At 44.9% G+C, this 19,066-nt stretch overlaps 1 protein-coding gene across 8 annotated transcripts in view; it reads right to left on the bottom strand.

Moving 5' to 3' along the window:
• abcb7 (ATP-binding cassette, sub-family B (MDR/TAP), member 7) overlaps nt 1-15,049 on the bottom strand; it is a 201,946-nt gene extending 186,897 nt beyond the window's left edge. For 4 of the 8 annotated variants that reach the window (XM_052487127.1, XM_052487126.1, XM_052487125.1 and 1 more), the window contains exons 1-3: nt 14,873-15,048; nt 3,006-3,080; nt 2,843-2,917 (exon numbers count right to left, since the gene is read on the bottom strand). In XM_052487127.1, coding sequence (XP_052343087.1) covers nt 2,843-2,917; nt 3,006-3,080; nt 14,873-15,013 — 291 coding nt within the window. In that variant the 5' untranslated portion in view covers nt 15,014-15,048. Of the gene's footprint in view, nt 1-2,842; nt 2,918-3,005; nt 3,081-14,872 lie in introns of all 8 variants that reach the window. The other 4 variants (XM_052487123.1, XM_052487124.1, XM_052487128.1 and 1 more) reach the window with 2 other exon arrangements.
• Between the last annotated feature and the right edge of the window lie 4,017 nt (nt 15,050-19,066).

Below are 19,066 nucleotides of genomic sequence, written 5' to 3'. Positions count from 1 at the left end.
GGTCTAGTAGTGGTATGAATTAACAGTCAGTTGTTGCTGGTCTAGTAGTGGTGGTATGAATTAACAGTCAGTTGTTGCTGGTCTAGTAGTGGAGGTATGAATTAACAGTCAGTTGTTGCTGGTCTAGTAGTGGAAGTATGAATTAACAGTAGTTGTTGCTGGTCTAGTAGTGGTATGAATTAACAGTCAGTTGTTGCTGGTCTAGTAATGATGGTGGTATGAATGAACAGTCAGTTGTTGCTGGTCTAGTAGTGTGGTATGAATTAACAGTCAGTTGTTGCTGGTCTAGTAGTGGTGGTATGAATTAACAGTCAGTTGTTGCTGGTCTAGTAGTGGTGGTATGAATTAACAGTCAGTTGTTGCTGGTCTAGTAGTGGTGGTATGAATTAACAGTCAGTTGTTGCTGGTCTAGTAGTGGAGGTATGAATTAACAGTCAGTTGTTGCTGGTCTAGTAGTGGTGGTATGAATTAACAGTCAGTTGTTGCTGGTCTAGTAGTGGTGGTATGAATTAACACAGTCAGTTGTTGCTGGTCTAGTAGTGGAGGTATGAATTAACAGTCAGTTGTTGCTGGTCTAGTAGTGGTGGTATGAATTAACAGTCAGTTGTTGCTGGTCTAGTAGTGGAGGTATGAATTAACAGTCAGTTGTTGCTGGTCTAGTAGTGGTATGAATTAACAGTCAGTTGTTGCTGGTCTAGTAGTGGAGGTATGGAGGTATGAATTAACAGTCAGTTGTTGCTGGTCTAGTAGTGGTGGTATGAATTAACACAGTGCTGGTCAGTTGTTGCTGGTCTAGTAGTGGGTATGAATTAAACAGTCAGTTGTTGCTGGTCTAGTAGTGGTGGTATGAATTAACAGTCAGTTGTTGCTGGTCTAGTAGTGGTGGTATGAATTAACAGTCAGTTGTTGCTGGTCTAGTAGTGGTATGAATTAACAGTCAGTTGTTGCTGGTCTAGTAGTGGAGGTATGAATTAACAGTCAGTTGTTGCTGGTCTAGTAGTGGAGGTATGAATTAACAGTCAGTTGTTGCTGGTCTAGTAGTGGAGGTATGAATTAACAGTCAGTTGTTGCTGGTCTAGTAGTGGTATGAATTAACAGTCAGTTGTTGCTGGTCTAGTAGTGGTGGTATGAATTAACAGTCAGTTGTTGCTGGTCTAGTAGTGGTGGTATGAATTAACAGTCAGTTGTTGCTGGTCTAGTAGTGGAGGTATGAATTAACAGTCAGTTGTTGCTGGTCTAGTAGTGGTGGTATGAATTAACAGTCAGTTGTTGCTGGTCTAGTAGTGGAGGTATGAATTAACAGTCAGTTGTTGCTGGTCTAGTAGTGGAGGTATGAATTAACAGTCAGTTGTTGCTGGTCTAGTAGTGGAGGTATGAATTAACAGTCAGTTGTTGCTGGTCTAGTAGTGGTGGTATGAATTAACACAGTCAGTTGTTGCTGGTCTAGTAGTGGTATGAATTAACAGTCAGTTGTTGCTGGTCTAGTAGTGGTATGAATTAACAGTCAGTTGTTGCTGGTCTAGTAGTGGTATGAATTAACACAGTCAGTTGTTGCTGGTCTAGTAGTGGTGGTATGAATTAACACAGTCAGTTGTTGCTGGTCTAGTAGTGGAGGTATGAATTAACAGTCAGTTGTTGCTGGTCTAGTAGTGGAGGTATGAATTAACACAGTCAGTTGTTGCTGGTCTAGTAGTGGTGGTATGAATTAACAGTCAGTTGTTGCTGGTCTAGTAGTGGTGGTATGAATTAACAGTCAGTTGTTGCTGGTCTAGTAGTGGTGGTATGAATTAACAGTCAGTTGTTGCTGGTCTAGTAGTGGAGTTGTTGCTGGTCTAGTAGTGGTGGTATGAATTAACAGTCAGTTGTTGCTGGTCTAGTAGTGGTGGTATGAATTAACAGTCAGTTGTTGCTGGTCTAGTAGTGGTGGTATGAATTAACACAGTCAGTTGTTGCTGGTCTAGTAGTAGTGGTATGAATTAACACAGTCAGTTGTTGCTGGTCTAGTAGTAGTGGTATGAATTAACAGTCAGTTGTTGCTGGTCTAGTAGTGGTGGTATGAATTAACACAGTCAGTTGTTGCTGGTCTAGTAGTAGTGGTATGAATTAACACAGTCAGTTGTTGCTGGTCTAGTAGTGGTGGTATGAATTAACAGTCAGTTGTTGCTGGTCTAGTAGTGGTGGTATGAATTAACAGTCAGTTGTTGCTGGTCTAGTAGTAGTGGTATGAATTAACAGTCAGTTGTTGCTGGTCTAGTAGTGGTGTGAATTAACAGTCAGTTGTTGCTGGTCTAGTAGTGGTGGTATGAATTAACACAGTCAGTTGTTGCTGGTCTAGTAGTGGTGGTATGAATTAACACAGTCAGTTGTTGCTGGTCTAGTAGTGGTGGTATGAATTAACACAGTCAGTTGTTGCTGGTCTAGTAGTAGTGGTATGAATTAACAGTCAGTTGTTGCTGGTCTAGTAGTGGTGGTATGAATTAACAGTCAGTTGTTGCTGGTCTAGTAGTGGTGGTATGAATTAACAGTCAGTTGTTGCTGGTCTAGTAGTGGAGGTATGAATTAACAGTCAGTTGTTGCTGGTCTAGTAGTGGAGGTATGAATTAACAGTCAGTTGTTGCTGGTCTAGTAGTGGTATGAATTAACAGTCAGTTGTTGCTGGTCTAGTAGTGGTGGTATGAATGAACAGTCAGTTGCCTATGACAGTAAAGGTGAGTCTTTCCCTACAGAACGGAGTTAGGAACAAATGAATGATAACCTTCTCTCTCTGTTTACATGCTGATCATGGAGCTAATACAACATGCCTCTGTTATAGAACATTTGGAAGTACGATTTGTTTTCCTACCACATTTTTGGGGTCTGCGTTTAGCCTTCCGCCTGCATTTCCGTGCCAACATGTCCTCTCGGTCACCTGCAAATGCTGTGAGCAAGCACACACAGTTCACATTCAAACGTAATCATTTCTGGTATCATAAATGGCATGGACTCCAATAACAAATGCAACGTACCTTTGCAGCCTCCAGTATACGTCTGTTGTCACTTCTGTTGACTGTCCACGAGGCTGTCCTCACGTTGGGGCTCAGCTAAAGAACAGGAGAACAGAGGAGAGGAGAACAGAGGAGAACAGAGGAGAAGGAGAACAGAGGGAGGAGAGGAGAACAGAGGGGAGGAGAGGAGAACAGAGGGGAGGAGAGGAGAACAGAGGAGAGGAGAGGAGAACAGAGGAGAGGAGAGGAGGGCAGAGGGAGAGGAGAGGAAGGCAGAGGAGAGGAGGGAGGAACAGAGAGAGGGAGCAGAGGACAGAGAACAGAGGACAGGAGAACAGAGGACAGGAGAACAGAGGAGAACAGAGGGAGAGGGAGCAGAGGGGAGGAGAGGAGAACAGAGGAGGAGAGAGAGAACAGAGGGGAGGAGAGGAGAACAGAGGAGAGAGGAGAGAACAGAGGAGAGGAGAACAGAGGAGAGAGAGAGAACAGAGGGGAGGAGAGGAGAACAGAGTGGAGGAGAGGAGAACAGAGGGGAGGAGAGAGGAGAACAGAGGAGAGGAGAACAGAGGGGAGAACAGAGGAGAACAGAGAGAACAGAGGGGGAGAACAGAGGGGGAGAACAGAGGGAGAGGAGAACAGGAAGGAGAACAGAGGGAGAGGAGAACAGAGGAGAGGGAGAACAGAGGAGAGGAGAACAGAGGGAGGAGAACAGAGGGGAGGAGAACAGAGGGGGAGAACAGAGGGGAGAACAGAGGAGAACAGAGGAGAGGAGAACAGAGGAGGAGAGAGGAGAGGAGAACAGAGGAGAGGAGAACAGAAGGGAGGAGAACAGAGGAGAACAGAGGGGAGGAGAACAGAGAGAAGGAGGGGGAGAACAGAGGGAGGAGAACAGAGGGAGGAGAACAGAGGGGGAGAACAGAGGGAGGAGAGGGAGAACAGAGGGGAGGAGAGGAGAACAGAGGGGAGGAGAGGAGAACAGAGGGGAGGAGAGGAGAACAGAGGGGAGGAGAGGAGAACAGAGGGGAGGAGAGGAGAACAGAGGAGAGGAGAACAGAGGAGAGGAGAACAGAGGTGAGGAGAACAGAGGTGAGGAGAACAGAGGGGAGAACAGAGAGAACAGAGGGGGGAGAACAGAGGGGGGAGAACAGAGGGGAGGAGAACAGAGGGGGGAGAACAGAGGGGGGAAACAGAGAGGGGGAGAACAGAGGGGGGGAGAACAGAGGGGAGGAGAACAGAGGGGAGGAGAACAGAGGGAGGAGAACAGAGGAGAGGAGAACAGAGAGAGGAGAACAGAGGAGAGGGGAGGAGAACAGAGGAGAACAGAGGGGAGAACAGAGGGGGAGAACAGAGGGGGGAGAACAGAGGGAGGAGAACAGAGGGGAGGAGAAACAGAGGGAGGGGAACAGAGGGGGGGAGAACAGAGGGGGGGAGAACAGAGGGGAGGAGAACAGAGGGGAACAGAGGGGAGGAGAACAGAGGAGAGGAGAACAGAGGAGAGGAGAACAGAGGAGAGGAGAACAGAGGGGGAGAACAGAGGGGGGAGAACAGAGGGGAGAACAGAGGAGAGGAGAACAGAGGGGAGGAGAACAGAGGGGGAAGAACAGAGGAGAGGAGAACAGAGGAGAAGAACAGAGGGAGAACAGAGGGGGGAGAACAGAGGGGAGAACAGAGGGGAGGAGAACAGAGGGGAGAACAGAGGGGAGAACAGAACAGAGGGGGGGGAGAACAGAGGGAGGAGAACAGAGGAGAACAGAGGGAGGAGAACAGAGGGGAACAGAGGGGAGGAGAACAGAGGGGGGAGAACAGAGGAGAGGAGAACAGAGGGGAGGAGAACAGAGGGGAGAGAACAGAGGGAGGGAACAAAGGGGAGAGAACAGAGGAGAGGGAGAACAGAGGGAGGAGAACAGAGGGAGGAGAACAGAGGGAGGAGAACAGAGGAGAGGAGAACAGAGGGAGGAGAACAGAGGGAGGAGAACAGAGGAACAGAACAGAGGAGAGGAGAACAGAGGGGAGGAGAACAGAGGGAGGAGAACAGAGGGGGAGAACAGGGAGAGAACAGAGGGGAGGAGAACAGAGGGGGGAGAACAGAGGGGGAGAACAGAGGGGGAGAACAGAGGAGAGGAGAACAGAGGGGAGGAGAACAGAGGGAGGAGAACAGAGGGAACAGAGGGAGGAGAACAGAGGGAGGAGAACAGAGGGGAGGAGAACAGAGGAGAGGAGAACAGAGGGAGGAGAACAGAGGAGAACAGAGGGAGGAGAACAGAGGAGAGGAGAACAGAGGGGAGGAGAACAGAGGGGGGAGGGAGGAGAACAGAGGGGGAGAACAGAGGGGAGAACAGAGGAGGAGAACAGAGGGGAGAACAGAGGAGAGAGAACAGAGGAGAACAGAGGGGGAGAACAGAGGGGGAGCTTGTTTCCATAAACATTGAAGTGTATTTGTTGTTTTTACTCGAACTTTTTCTTCAGAAAAGGCCACGATCTGATGTGGGGAGACATTTCACTGCAGCTAATATAGAAGGAAACACTGTGTACATTTGCAAATACTGTTCCAAATCACATGTGAACAATGCAACAAAGATACAGTATCATCTGGCCAAGTGCATAAAGTTCCCTCAGCGCTCACAACAAGCAACCTCTGACAAAAGTCCCTCTACTTCTAGACTATCGACCGCAACAGCTCATGGTCCCCCCTGGAATCAGAAGTGTTTTTGACTTAACGTTATTAAACCTATAGCAGTAGCCATGGCACAGCTTGAGGCAGACAATGCCATCCTGTCTGATGTTCAGACTCTGCTTGCAGATGTGAGATAATAAATCCATACTGCCCTGCCCACGTCAGTGTCACACGTCAAGGAAACTGCAGATCTGAAATACATCAAAAGGCCTGAAGCCCAGACACTCCGCAGCGTACATGTTGGATCCCCCAGTATACTGGCAAGAGCATCCTGTCCGGTGCAGAGATCAACAAGGCCTATGATGTCATCACTACCGTGTCTCACCACCTTGGCCTGGCAGAGGGCAAGATTCTTGGCAGTCTGGCGAAGTACACTTCCAAACAAGGGCTTTGGGATGGAGATGCAATATGGCAGTCGTGCCAACACATCTCATCAGCCACCTGGTGGAAGGGACTTTGTGGATCTGAGGCTCTTTCCCCTGTTGCCTCCATCATCCTCCAAATCCCACCGACATCAGCCGCCTCAGAGCGCAACTGGTCCTTGTTTGGGAACACACACACCAAAGCACGCAAACAGGCTGACCAATACAGGGGTTGAAGAATTGGTGGCCATCCGGGCAAATTTGAGGCTTTTTGAGCCTGACAACGAGCCATCCTCAACAAGGTGGGACTGACCAGTGCTCCTCCTCCTCTAGTAGTAGACTGAGTGCTCCTCCTCCCAGTAGACTGACCAGTGCTCCTCCTCCTCTAGTAGACTGACCAGTGCTCCTCCTCCTCTAGTAGTAGACTGACCAGTGCTCCTCCTCCTCTAGTAGTAGACTGACCAGTGCTCCTCCTCCACTAGTAGTAGACTGACCAGTGCTCCTCCTCCTCTAGGCAGTAGACTGACCAGTGCTCCTCCTCCTCTAGTAGACTGACCAGTGCTCCTCCTCCTCTAGTAGTAGACTGACCAGTGCTCCTCCTCTAGTAGTAGACTGACCAGTGCTCCTCCTCTAGTAGTAGACTGACCAGTGCTCCTCCTCTAGTAGTAGACTGACCAGTGCTCCTCCTCTAGTAGTAGACTGACCAGTGCTCCTCCTCTAGTAGTAGACTGACCAGTGCTCCTCCTCCTCTAGTAGTAGACTGACCAGTGCTCCTCCTCCTCTAGTAGTAGACTGACCAGTGCTCCTCCTCCTCTAGTAGTAGACTGACCAGTGCTCCTCCTCCTCTAGTAGTAGACTGACCAGTGCTCCTCCTCCTCTAGTAGTAGACTGACCAGTGCTCCTCCTCCTCTAGTAGTAGACTGACCAGTGCTCCTCCTCCTCTAGTAGTAGACTGACCAGTGCTCCTCCTCCTCTAGTAGTAGACTGACCAGTGCTCCTCCTCCTCTAGTAGTAGACTGACCAGTGCTCCTCCTCCTCTAGTAGTAGTGACCAGTGCTCCTCCTCCTCTAGTAGTAGACTGACCAGTGCTCCTCCTCCTCTAGTAGTAGACCAGTGCTCCTCCTCCTCTAGTAGTAGACTGACCAGTGCTCCTCCTCCTCTAGTAGTAGACTGACCAGTGCTCCTCCTCCTCTAGTAGTAGACTGACCAGTGCTCCTCTCGTAGTAGACTGACCAGTGCTCCTCTCGTAGTAGACTGACCAGTGCTCCTCTCGTAGTAGACTGACCAGTGCTCCTCTCGTAGTAGACTGACCAGTGCTCCTCCTCTAGTAGACTGACCAGTGCTCCTCCTCCTCTAGTAGACTGACCAGTGCTCCTCCTCCTCTAGTAGTAGACTGACCAGTGCTCCTCATCCTCTAGTAGTAGACTGACCAGTGCTCCTCCTCCTCTAGTAGTAGACTGACCAGTGCTCATCCTCTAGTAGACTGACCAGTGCTCCTCCTCCTCTAGTAGACTGACCAGTGCTCCTCCTCCTAGTAGTAGACTGACCAGTGCTCCTCCTCTAGTAGTAGACTGACCAGTGCTCCTCCTCCTCTAGTAGTAGACTGACCAGTGCTCCTCCTCCTCTAGTAGTAGACTGACCAGTGCTCCTCCTCCTCTAGTAGTAGACTGACCAGTGCTCCTCCTCCTCTAGTAGTAGACTGACCAGTGCTCCTCTCGTAGTAGACTCCTCCCTCGTAGTAGACTGACCAGTGCTCCTCCTCCTGCTCCTCCTCTAGTAGACTGACCAGTGCTCCTCCTCCTCTAGTGACCAGTGCTCCTCCTCCTCTAGTAGACTGACCAGTGCTCCTCCTGTAGTAGTAGACTGACCAGTGCTCCTCCTCCTGTAGTAGTAGACTGACCAGTGCTCCTCCTCCTGTAGTAGTAGACTGACCAGTGCTCCTCCTGTAGTAGTAGACTGACCAGTGCTCCTCCTGTAGTAGTAGACTGACCAGTGCTCCTCCTGTAGTAGTAGACTGACCAGTGCTCCTCCTCCAGTAGTAGACTGACCAGTGCTCCCCCTCCTCCTCTTGTAGAATGACCAGTGCTCCTCCTCCAGTAGAATGACCAGTGCTCCTCCTCCACAGTCATTAGTGTACAAAATGTACAACAGAGGAGAAAGCACACAGCCTTGAGGAGACCCCACACTAGTGGTGGGCTTGTCATCCCCCGAGTCCGTACATGTTGGGTAAGTCTCTAAGAGTGATTACAGCTGTGAGTCTTTCTGGGTAAGTCTCTAAGAGCGATTACAGCTGTGAGTCTTTCTGGGTAAGTCTAAGAGCGACTACAGCTGTGAGTCTTTCTGGGTAAGTCTCTAAGAGCGATTACAGCTGTGAGTCTTTCTGGGTAAGTCTCTAAGAGCGATTAAGGCTGTTCGTCTCTAAAAGGGATTACAGCTGTGAGTCTTTCTGGGAAAGTCTCTCAGACCGGGGTCTCCAACAAGTCCATCACCAGCTACCAGTAGTTCGCAGCCCCCACCAATGAGGAAACTGTCAAACAATTCTGAAAGTACAAGCAATTTTCATGTATTCTACCGCAAACGGTAACTAAGAGATTTCACAAGTAGGCCTATCAGACAGACTCCCAGCTACGCAACATTACCCCTAGTTAGCCACTATTGGCTTGAAAACCCAAACATAACACAATATCTGCCAATTAATTTCCAGCAATATTGGCCGTGTCTGTCTGTGTGGTGCACATGTAGACTTGTGTCTATCACTCCATGTGAAGCCAGCTGAGGTGATAACCTTCTAGAGGGTTGCCAGAAATACTTTCCCCAAACCTTCAATTAAAATGTTAACAGCGTATCTGGCAGAAGTATAGCATGAGGAAGTACACTACATGACCAAAAGTATGTGGACACCTGCTCGTCTAACATCTCATTTCATAATCATGGGCATTAATATGGAGTTGGTCCCCCGTTGCTGCTATAACAGCCTCCACTCTTCTGGGAAGTCATTAATATGGAGTTGGTCCCCCTTTGCTGCTATAACAGCCTCCACTCTTCTGGGAAGGCATTAATATGGAGTTGGTCCCCCCTTTGCTGCTGTAAATGCCTCCACTCTTCTGGGAAGGCTTTCCACTAGAACATTACTGAGAGGGGACTTGCTTCCATTCAGCCACAAGGGCATTAGTGAGGTTGGGCGATCAGGCCTGGCTCACAGTAAGCCTTCCAACTCATCCCAAAGGTGTTTGATAGGGTTGAGGTCAGGGCTCTGTGCAGTCCAGTCAAATTCTCCCACACCAAATGACAAACCATTGCTGTATGGCCTTCACTTTGTGCCCAGGGGTATTGTCATTCCCCAAACTGTTGCCACAAAGTTGGAAGCACAGAATCGTCTACGATGTCATTGTATGATGTAGCTTTGAGATTTCCCTTCACCAAACCCAGATTCGTCTGTCGGACTGCCAGATTGTGAAGCGTGATTCCTCACTCCAGAGAACCCGTTTCCACTGCGCCAGAGTCCGGTGAGAGTTACACCAGCTGACGCTTGGCATTGGGCATGGAGATCTCAGGCTTGTGTTCGGCCATGGAAACCCATTTCATGAAGCTCCCGACGAACGTTGCTTGAACATTAATATTCATTAATTAATTAACATTTTATCTATTAAACTGGTTGTTGATCATTGCTAGGCAACCATTTACATTTAGATGTAAGTCAAAACTATAAATTCAGTAACATTCAGTCTTCTTGGTTAACACTACAGTGTAGATGTGGTCTTGTGTTCTAGGTTATTGTCCTGCTGAAAGGTGAATTCATCTCCCAGTGTCTGGTGGAAAGCAGACTGAACCAGGTTATTGTCCTGCTGAAAGGTGAATTCATCTCCCAGTGTCTGGTGGAAAGCAGACTGAACCAGGTTATTGTCCTTCTGAAAGGTGAATTCATCTCCCAGTGTCTGGTGGAAAGCAGACTGAACCAGGTTATTGTCCTGCTGAAAGGTGAATTCATCTCCCAGTGTCTGGTGGAAAGCAGACTGAACCAGGTTATTGTCCTGCTGAAAGGTGAATTCGTCTCCCAGTGTCTGGTGGAAAGCAGACTGAACCAGGTTATTGTCCTGCTGAAAGGTGAATTAGTCTCCCAGTGTCTGGTGGAAAGCAGACTGAACCAGGTTATTGTCCTGTTGAAAGGTGAATTCATCTCCCAGTGTCTGGTGGAAAGCAGACTGAACCAGGTTATTGTCCTGTTGAAAGGTGAATTCATCTCCCAGTGTCTGGTGGAAAGCAGACTGAACCAGGTTATTGTCCTGCTGAAAGGTGAATTCATCTCCCCAGTGTCTGGTGGAAAGCAGACTGAACCAGTTTATTGTCCTGCTGAAAGGTGAATTCGTCTCCCAGTGTCTGGTGGATAGCAGACTGAACCAGGTTATTGTCCTGCTGAAAGGTGAATTTGTCTCCCAGTGTCTGGTGGAAAGCAGACTGAACCAGGTTATTGTCCTGCTGAAAGGTGAATTCGTCTCCCAGTGTCTGGTGGAAAGCAGACTGAACCAGGTTATTGTCCTGCTGAAAGGTGAATTCATCTCCCAGTGTCTGGTGGAAAGCAGACTGAACCAGGTTATTGTCCTGCTGAAAGGTGAATTCATCTCCCAGTGTCTGGTGGAAAACAGACTGAACCAGGTTATTGTCCTGCTGAAAGGTGAATTCATCTCCCAGTGTCTGGTGGAAAGCAGACTGAACCAGGTTATTGTCCTGCTGAAAAGTGAATTCGTCTCCCAGTGTCTGGTGGAAAGCAGACTGAACCAGGTTATTGTCCTGCTGAAAGGTGAATTCATCTCCCAGTGTCTGGTGGAAAGCAGACTGAACCAGGTTATTGTCCTGCTGAAAGGTGAATTCATCTCCCAGTGTCTGGTGGAAAGCAGACTGAACCAGGTTATTGTCCTGCTGAAAGGTGAATTCATCTCCCAGTGTCTGGTGGAAAGCAGACTGAACCAGGTTATTGTCCTGCTGAAAGGTGAATTCATCTCCCAGTGTCTGGTGGAAAGCAGACTGAACCAGGTTATTGTCCTGCTGAAAGGTGAATTCATCTCCCAGTGTCTGGTGGAAAGCAGACTGAACCAGGTTATTGTCCTGCTGAAAGGTGAATTCGTCTCCCAGTGTCTGGTGGAAAGCAGACTGAACCAGGTTATTGTCCTGCTGAAAGGTGAATTCGTCTCCCAGTGTCTGGTGGAAAGCAGACTGAACCAGGTTATTGTCTTGTTGAAAGGTGAATTCGTCTCCCAGTGTCTGGTGGAAAGCAGACTGAACCACGGTTTCCTGTAGGATTTTGTGCGTGCTTGGCGCCATTCAACTATGCAATATGGAGAGTGGTACTCAGTAACATGTTGTATTGGATTTACCTCAAACATAATACTTTGTATTCAGGGCAAAAAGTTAATCGCTTTCAGTAAAAAAATCACATGGATTCACACACAGGCTTTTGGTAAAGAGTAGGTTACTAAGCAACAGCGAGTGAAGAGCAAACTAATGGACTCGTTAAACTACATAACACGCTGTCTAAACGTTCAGATCGGTGATAATAAACAAGCCTACTAGACAAGATGGTCATGAGCAGCACTCACCTCAGCATAGCATTTCTACAATCAGTACAATCAGTATCCAAATGGAGATTGGGTGAAAATAAATATCTGAAATTGATTTATCAAGAGGCTTGTCTCAAAGCAGTGTGAAACGGTGATGAATAGTTGGCTCCACGCTAGAAGGCTACTGCCTCAAATGTATTATTTGGGCATTTCAGTAAGCAACAATTATGTGCCTTCAATTACAGCCTCTATTCAAGTATTATCATGTTTTAAATTCAGTTTTATTTTTTCCCCGAAGTAATTCTTTATGGATCGTTCCAGTTGGGATTGAGGAAACTGGCCATGTGGTGGGCAAAGAGATGGGTGACATTTTACAGGTGTATTTTGACACTTCCTTTGTACTCATCATTTCTTACTCATTGTTAGAAAAAATGTTTGGTCCAAAAAGGATGTTTGGTCCTATACAGTGAGCGCCAACAGTATTGGTACAGTGACAACATTTTGCTGTTTTGGCTCTGTATTCCAGCACTTCGGATTTGAAATTATACAAATGACAATGAGGTTCAAGTCAAGACTGTCAGCTTTAATTTGTGAGTATTTTCATCCATATCGGGTAAACGGTTTGCAAATTACAGCATTTTTTGTACACAGTACAATAGTAGTACATGTACATCGTGCATTTTAGAGAACAAAAAGTATTGGGACAAATTCACTTGTGTATTAAAGTAGTAAAAAGCATTGCATTCCATATTCATAGCATGCAATGACTACATCAAACTTGTGACAAATTTGTTGGATGTATTTGCTATTTGTTTGCATTGAGTTTCAGGTTATTCTGTGGCCAATAGGAATGGTAAATAATGTAGTATATACGAATAGACTTTCTAAATACGGATAAGCATGAATGAATTGTGAATAATGAGGAGTGAGAAAGTTACTGTAGCAGTTTTGCACAGATGCATACAGCCATGGGTGACTCCATCTGCTGAAACTACACTTCCGCTACGCTTCCCAAATTACGTTTACACACAGGTGTTCAGAGATGGATAGCTAATTGGAACAGGTGGTCTTGTCCCTTGTCTCCGAAAAATCAGCGCGGAATCATGGAGATATGGCCGTGTGGGAAGCCTAACATGGAGTGTATTCATTTAACCTTTATGATTTCTGGCTGAAAGACAAGGACCCTTTTATGCATCCAAAACCACAAGCGAGACACGTTCGTGTTCAGACCGAGCGTCAGGCATCTTAACGAAACTCCCCATCCGGAAGACGCCTTCATACAATGACTTATGGGACCGAGAGTCCATGAGCTAAACCAACCCATTTCACGGGGCTAAACCAACCCATTTCACGGGGCTAAACCAACCCATTTCACGGGGCTAAACCAACCCATTTCACGGGGCTAAACCAACCCATTTCACGGGGCTAAACCAACCCATTTCACGGGGCTAAACCAACCCATTTCACGGGGCTAAACCAACCCATTTCACGGGGCTAAACCAACCCATTTCACGGGGCTAAACCAACCCATTTCACGGGGCTAAACCAACCCATTTCACGGGGCTAAACCAACCCATTTCACGGGGCTAAACCAACCCATTTCACGGGGCTAAACCAACCCATTTCACGGGGCTAAACCAACCCATTTCACGGGGCTAAACCAACCCATTTCACGGGGCTAAACCAACCCATTTCACGGGGCTAAACCAACCCATTTCACGGGCTAAACCAACCCATTTCACGGGGCTAAACCAACCCATTTCACGGGGCTAAACCAACCCATTTCACGGGGCTAAACCAACCCATTTCACGGGGCTAAACCAACCCATTTCACGGGGCTAAACCAACCCATTTCACGGGGCTAAACCAACCCATTTCACGGGGCTAAACCAACCCATTTCACGGGGCTAAACCAACCCATTTCACGGGGCTAAACCAACCCATTTCACGGGGCTAAACCAACCCATTTCATGGGGCTAAACCAACCCATTTCAGGTGTCAGGAATACATTGGAGACAGGGTTCGTGGTGGAAAACATTTTTACAATCTTTAAGAGAAGATTTTAGGCATCAAGAGCTAGCTATGTGCCAGAATATCCAGGATCAATGCAAGTGAACAGTTATATCACCACAGTGACAGTGTTGCTCAACAACAGTGAGTAAAGCATGTCATCGTACCAGTCGTACTAGCTGGCTTACAACCTGGGCTGTAATCATTAGTCCAAACAGTTTATTGGACAAATTCCCGGTAGGTCCCTGTCCATTTCGTTCGCTTCCGTTTAAGAAACGTTTCGCAAACAAAAATCGGTCTAATTAATAAGCCCATGGTGTCGGTCACGTGCAGCTATTATCAGTTGGTCCACGGGTGGGATGGGCAGTCTTATATCACGGGACAGACTGCACTGACACGCTGTATTACCCCACAATTAACATACCTAGGTGACCACAACCCAGCCAGCTAACCATTATGGGATGTTATCCAAGTAACTATGAGGTTTCTGTGTTTTACACTATACCCATTACCATATATATATCACTGAATATTATCTGCTGTTGGCTTGTGTGGATGTATGTTTGTGTCATGCAACATGGCTGACATGAAACATTGTTAACAGTTTCAAGGTCGTGGGCCTTTCTCCTGATGGAAAAGTAGCATGAAGACAGGAACTGTGCAATGAGTTGGGAGGGGGGCACATTCAGAGGGGGGTGTTGCGAGAACAAGCGGTAACCGTATGAGCGCAAGGATGTTCTTCACAGCAACACTTACATCTATCAACAGAAGCGGGGACCCGCCTGAGCGCCTGCAATAGGCTGAGCAAGTTTAAACCACGCCCAGTCGCTACTGTGATAGGCCAACAGACGGGTTGGAACTGTCTATCACAGTATAAAGAACACTGTTTACATACATCTTGTGAGTTCTGTTTTTACCCTGCGAGGTGGGACAGAGAGCCCGTATATACGAAAATTGCATTTACCACTTATTGCTTAGCTAATAAAAAATACATAGTATATAATCGGTGACTCATTGTCATATTTATCCTGATACCAGATTCGAATTTACGCAACTCTAACATAACTTAAACTAGTTAATGTCGAAATTACTTTCACTTTAATCGCAACTTGAAGCCAAACATCGACAGCCATGGCAATCTTGTGAAACAACGCACCACAAACTTGGTTAACTTTCTGACTAATAAAACTTAACACCCAGTCACCCCAAACTAGCTAACTTTATAACATTATGATGGACACTTGTGTCTAAGAGCAGTATCCTTCCTCCCCTCTCCAGGTAACTCACCAAATAAGTCGTCTGTTGCTTCCCATTCGGTGTGTTACCTCCTCTCCAAATATGATACGAACTTGTATGTTGGAGTAAAGTAGTAAATGTTTGTCTTTGCAAGTGGAGTCCACATTTCAGCTGTACCACCAGCGCCGCCATCTTGCCAGAGGAAGGCGGGTCCCATCATCAACGACGTTACGTCACAGCAATGAGATCGATATTTCACCGGATGTATAAATGTGAAGCATCCGCTTTGCGTTGCCGCGGAGGAAGCCCAGCTGTATTCATAAATGGTAAATTCACAAATAAAATTTAAAAAAACACTCTTCCGTGTTTTCTATAAGGAATTCTAGCAGTACAGTAAGACCATTATACATTATTCTAATAAGAAAGCTGTTAAAACAATCAATGTGCGTTTCTTTTAAGGTATTTGTATAATCTATCATTTGTTGTACCCCCGAGCATATGTTATCATTGTCTATTTATGTACTTATTGTAAGTACACAGACATTTCTACATTGTTAATAAAAATATAAGTACATTTAAAAAGGAAGCCCAGATGCAGGCATTGGGAGACGCTGGACCGAGATGGATTTGGTTGAAATTTCTGCAAAATTTCTCATCGATGATATATTTGATGTTAATAAAATGTTCTGTTCCCAAAACTAGAATTTATTACGAACAGAGTGGACTAGGTTTTGTAGACTTTACTCTTTGCATTAAAAATTCAATACAAAAAATAAATGGCGTTGTTTTGAAGGAGTGCAAAGAGAAATGTTGTTATTGGACACAAGCACTTCACAGAGGAGGCGTTCCATAACGGAAATATGCGCATGCGTGCCAGAACGCGCCAATAGGATCTTGCCTGTTCTGCCCACTGTGACTCATTTGTTCCCATTTGAAACGAGGGGCTGGGGTCTCTTTGTTATTAAAATCTTTGGTTACATTATTTCCGATTAGAGCGAACGTTTGCCCCGTTCGCCATTCATTCCTTTTTTAAAGGAATAAAATCATAATAGCTATCTATGTGGCTATTTCGCAACATTTGGTCATTATATACCTAATTAAATAACATAACGTTTATTTCGTTGTTCAGCTTGGAATATAGGTTTTACTCTTGTGATTGATAAGATTTCTAAACATACTTCAGTAAAAGTATTGATGGAAAGTTACTCAAGTAAAAGTGAAAGTCACCCAGTAAAATACTACTTGAGTAAAAGTCTAAAAGTATTTGGTTCTAAATATACTTAGGTATCAAACGTAAATTTAATATGTAAAATATATTTATCTATCAAAAGTAAAAGTATAAATCATTAAACATGTATTTTATTAAGCAAAGCAGATGACACCATTTTCTTGTTTTTAAAATGTACAGATAGCCAGGGGAACACTCCAACACTGACATAATGCTTTATAGCCTCTAGACTGATGGACATAATGCTTTATAGCCTCTAGACTGATGGACATAATGCTTTATAGCCTCTACACTGATGGACATAATGCTTTATAGCCTCTAGACTGATGGACATAATGCCTTATAGCCTCTAGACTGATGGACATAATGCTTTATAACCTCTAGACTGATGGACATAATGCCTTATAGCCTCTAGACTGATGGACATAATGCTTTATAGCCTCTAGACTGATGGACATAATGCTTTATAGCCTCTAGACTGATGGACATAATGCTTTATAACCTCTAGACTGATGGACATAATGCCTTATAGCCTCTAGACTGATGGACATAATGCTTTATAACCTCTAGACTGATGGACATAATAGACTATAATATATATAATAATAATAATAATATATGCCATTTAGCTCGCTTTTATCCAAAGCAACTACAGTCATGTGCATACATTCTAATGTCCCTTACCAATGGACTATATAATGCTTTATAGCCTCTAGACTGATGGACATAATGCTTTATATCCTCTAGACTGATGGACATAATGCTTTATAACCTCTAGAATGATGGACATAATGCTTTATAGCCTCTAGACTGATGGACATAATGCTTTATATTATAGACATAATGCTTTATATCCTCTAGACTGATGGACATAATGCTTTATATCCTCTAGACTGATGGACATAATGCTTTATAACCTCTAGACTGATGGACATAATGCCTTATAGCCTCTAGACTATGGAATAATGCTTTATAACCTCTAGACTGATGGACATAATGCTTTATAGCCTCTACACTGATCGACATATGCCATTCTAGCTGATGGACATAATGCTTTATAGCCCAACTGAGCAATGCTTTACAGCCTCTAGACTGATGGACATAATGCTTTATACATCTAGACTGACGACATAATGCTTTATAGCCTCTAGACTGATGGACATAATGCTTTATAACCCTAGACCTGGCGTTACAAGCATAATGCTTTATAGCCTCTAGACCATAATGAGCCACAGACATAATGCTTTATAGCCTCTAGACTGATGGACATAATGCTTTATAGCCTCTAGACTGATGGACATAATGCTTTATAGCCTCTAGACTGATGGACATAATGCTTTATAACCTCTAGACTGATGGACATAATGCTTTATAGCCTCTAGACTGATGGACATAATGCTTTGCTTTATAACCTCTAGACTGATGGACATAATGCTTTATAGCCTCTAGACTGATGGACATAATGCTTTATAGCCTCTAGACTGATGGACATAATGCTTTATAACCTCTAGACTGATGGACATAATGCCTTATAGCCTCTAGACTATAATATATATAATAATAATAATAATATATGATGGACATAATGCATACATTTATATGGGTGGTCCCTCTAGACTGATGGACATAATGCTTTATAGCCTCTAGACTGATGGACATAATGCTTTATAGCCTCTAGACTGATGGACATAATGCTTTATAGCCTCTAGACTGATGGACATAATGCTTTATAGCCTCTAGACATAATGCTTTATATCCTCTGATGGACATAATGCTTTATAGCCTCTACTGATGGACTGCTTTATATCCTCTAGACATAATGCTTTATAGCCTCTAGACTGATGGACATAATGCTTTATAACCTCTAGACTGATGGACATAATGCTTTATAGCCTCTAGACTGATGGACATAATGCTTTATAGCCTCTAGACTGATGGACATAATGCTTTATAGCCTCTAGACTGATGGACATAATGCTTTATAGCCTCTAGACTGATGGACATAATGCTTTATAGCCTCTAGACTGATGGACTATGAGCCTCTGATCGACATAATGCTTTATAGCCTCTAGACTGATGGACATAATGCTTTATAACCTCTAGACTGATGGACATAATGCTTTATAGCCTCTACACTGATCGACATAATGCTTTATAGCCTCTAGACTGATGGACATAATGCTTTATCTACACTGATGGACATAATGCCTTATAGCCTCTAGACTGATGGGCATAATGCCTTATAGCCTCTAGACTGATGGACATAATGCTTTATAGCCTCTAGACTGATGGACATAATGCTTTATAACCTCTAGACTGATGGACATAATGCTTTATAGCCTCTAGACTGATGGACATAATGCTTTATAGCCTCTAGACTGATGGACATAATGCTTTATAACCTCTAGACTGATGGACATAATGCTTTATAACCTCTAGACTGATGGATGGACTCTAGACTGATGGACATAATGCTTTATAACACTAGCCTCTAGACTGATGGACATAATGCTTTATAACCTCTAGACTGATGGACATAATGCTTTATAACCTCTAGACTGATGGACATAATGCTTTATAACCTCTAGACTGATGGACATAATGCTTTATAACCTCTAGACTGATGGACATAATGCTTTATTCTAGACTGATGGACATAATGCTTTATAGCCTCTAGACTGATGGACATAATGCTTTATAACCTCTAGACTGATGGACATAATGCTTTATAACCTCTAGACTGATGGACATAATGCTTTATAACCTCTACACTGATGGACATAATGCTTTATAACCTCTACACTGATGGACATAATGCTTTATAACCTCTAGACTGATGGACATAATGCTTTATAACCTCTAGACTGATGGACATAATGCTTTATAACCTCTAGACTGATGGACATAATGCTTTATAACCTCTAGACTGATGGACATAATGCCTTATAGCCTCTAGACTGATGGACATAATGCTTTATAGCCTCTAGACTGATGGACATAATGCTTTATAGCCTCTA

The sequence above is a fragment of the Oncorhynchus keta genome, chromosome 30 (assembly GCF_023373465.1).
Source record: "Oncorhynchus keta strain PuntledgeMale-10-30-2019 chromosome 30, Oket_V2, whole genome shotgun sequence".
NCBI lineage: Eukaryota > Metazoa > Chordata > Actinopteri > Salmoniformes > Salmonidae > Oncorhynchus > Oncorhynchus keta.
Note: the sequence above shows the minus strand (reverse complement) of the source record. Positions and strands in the feature narration are given on the sequence as shown.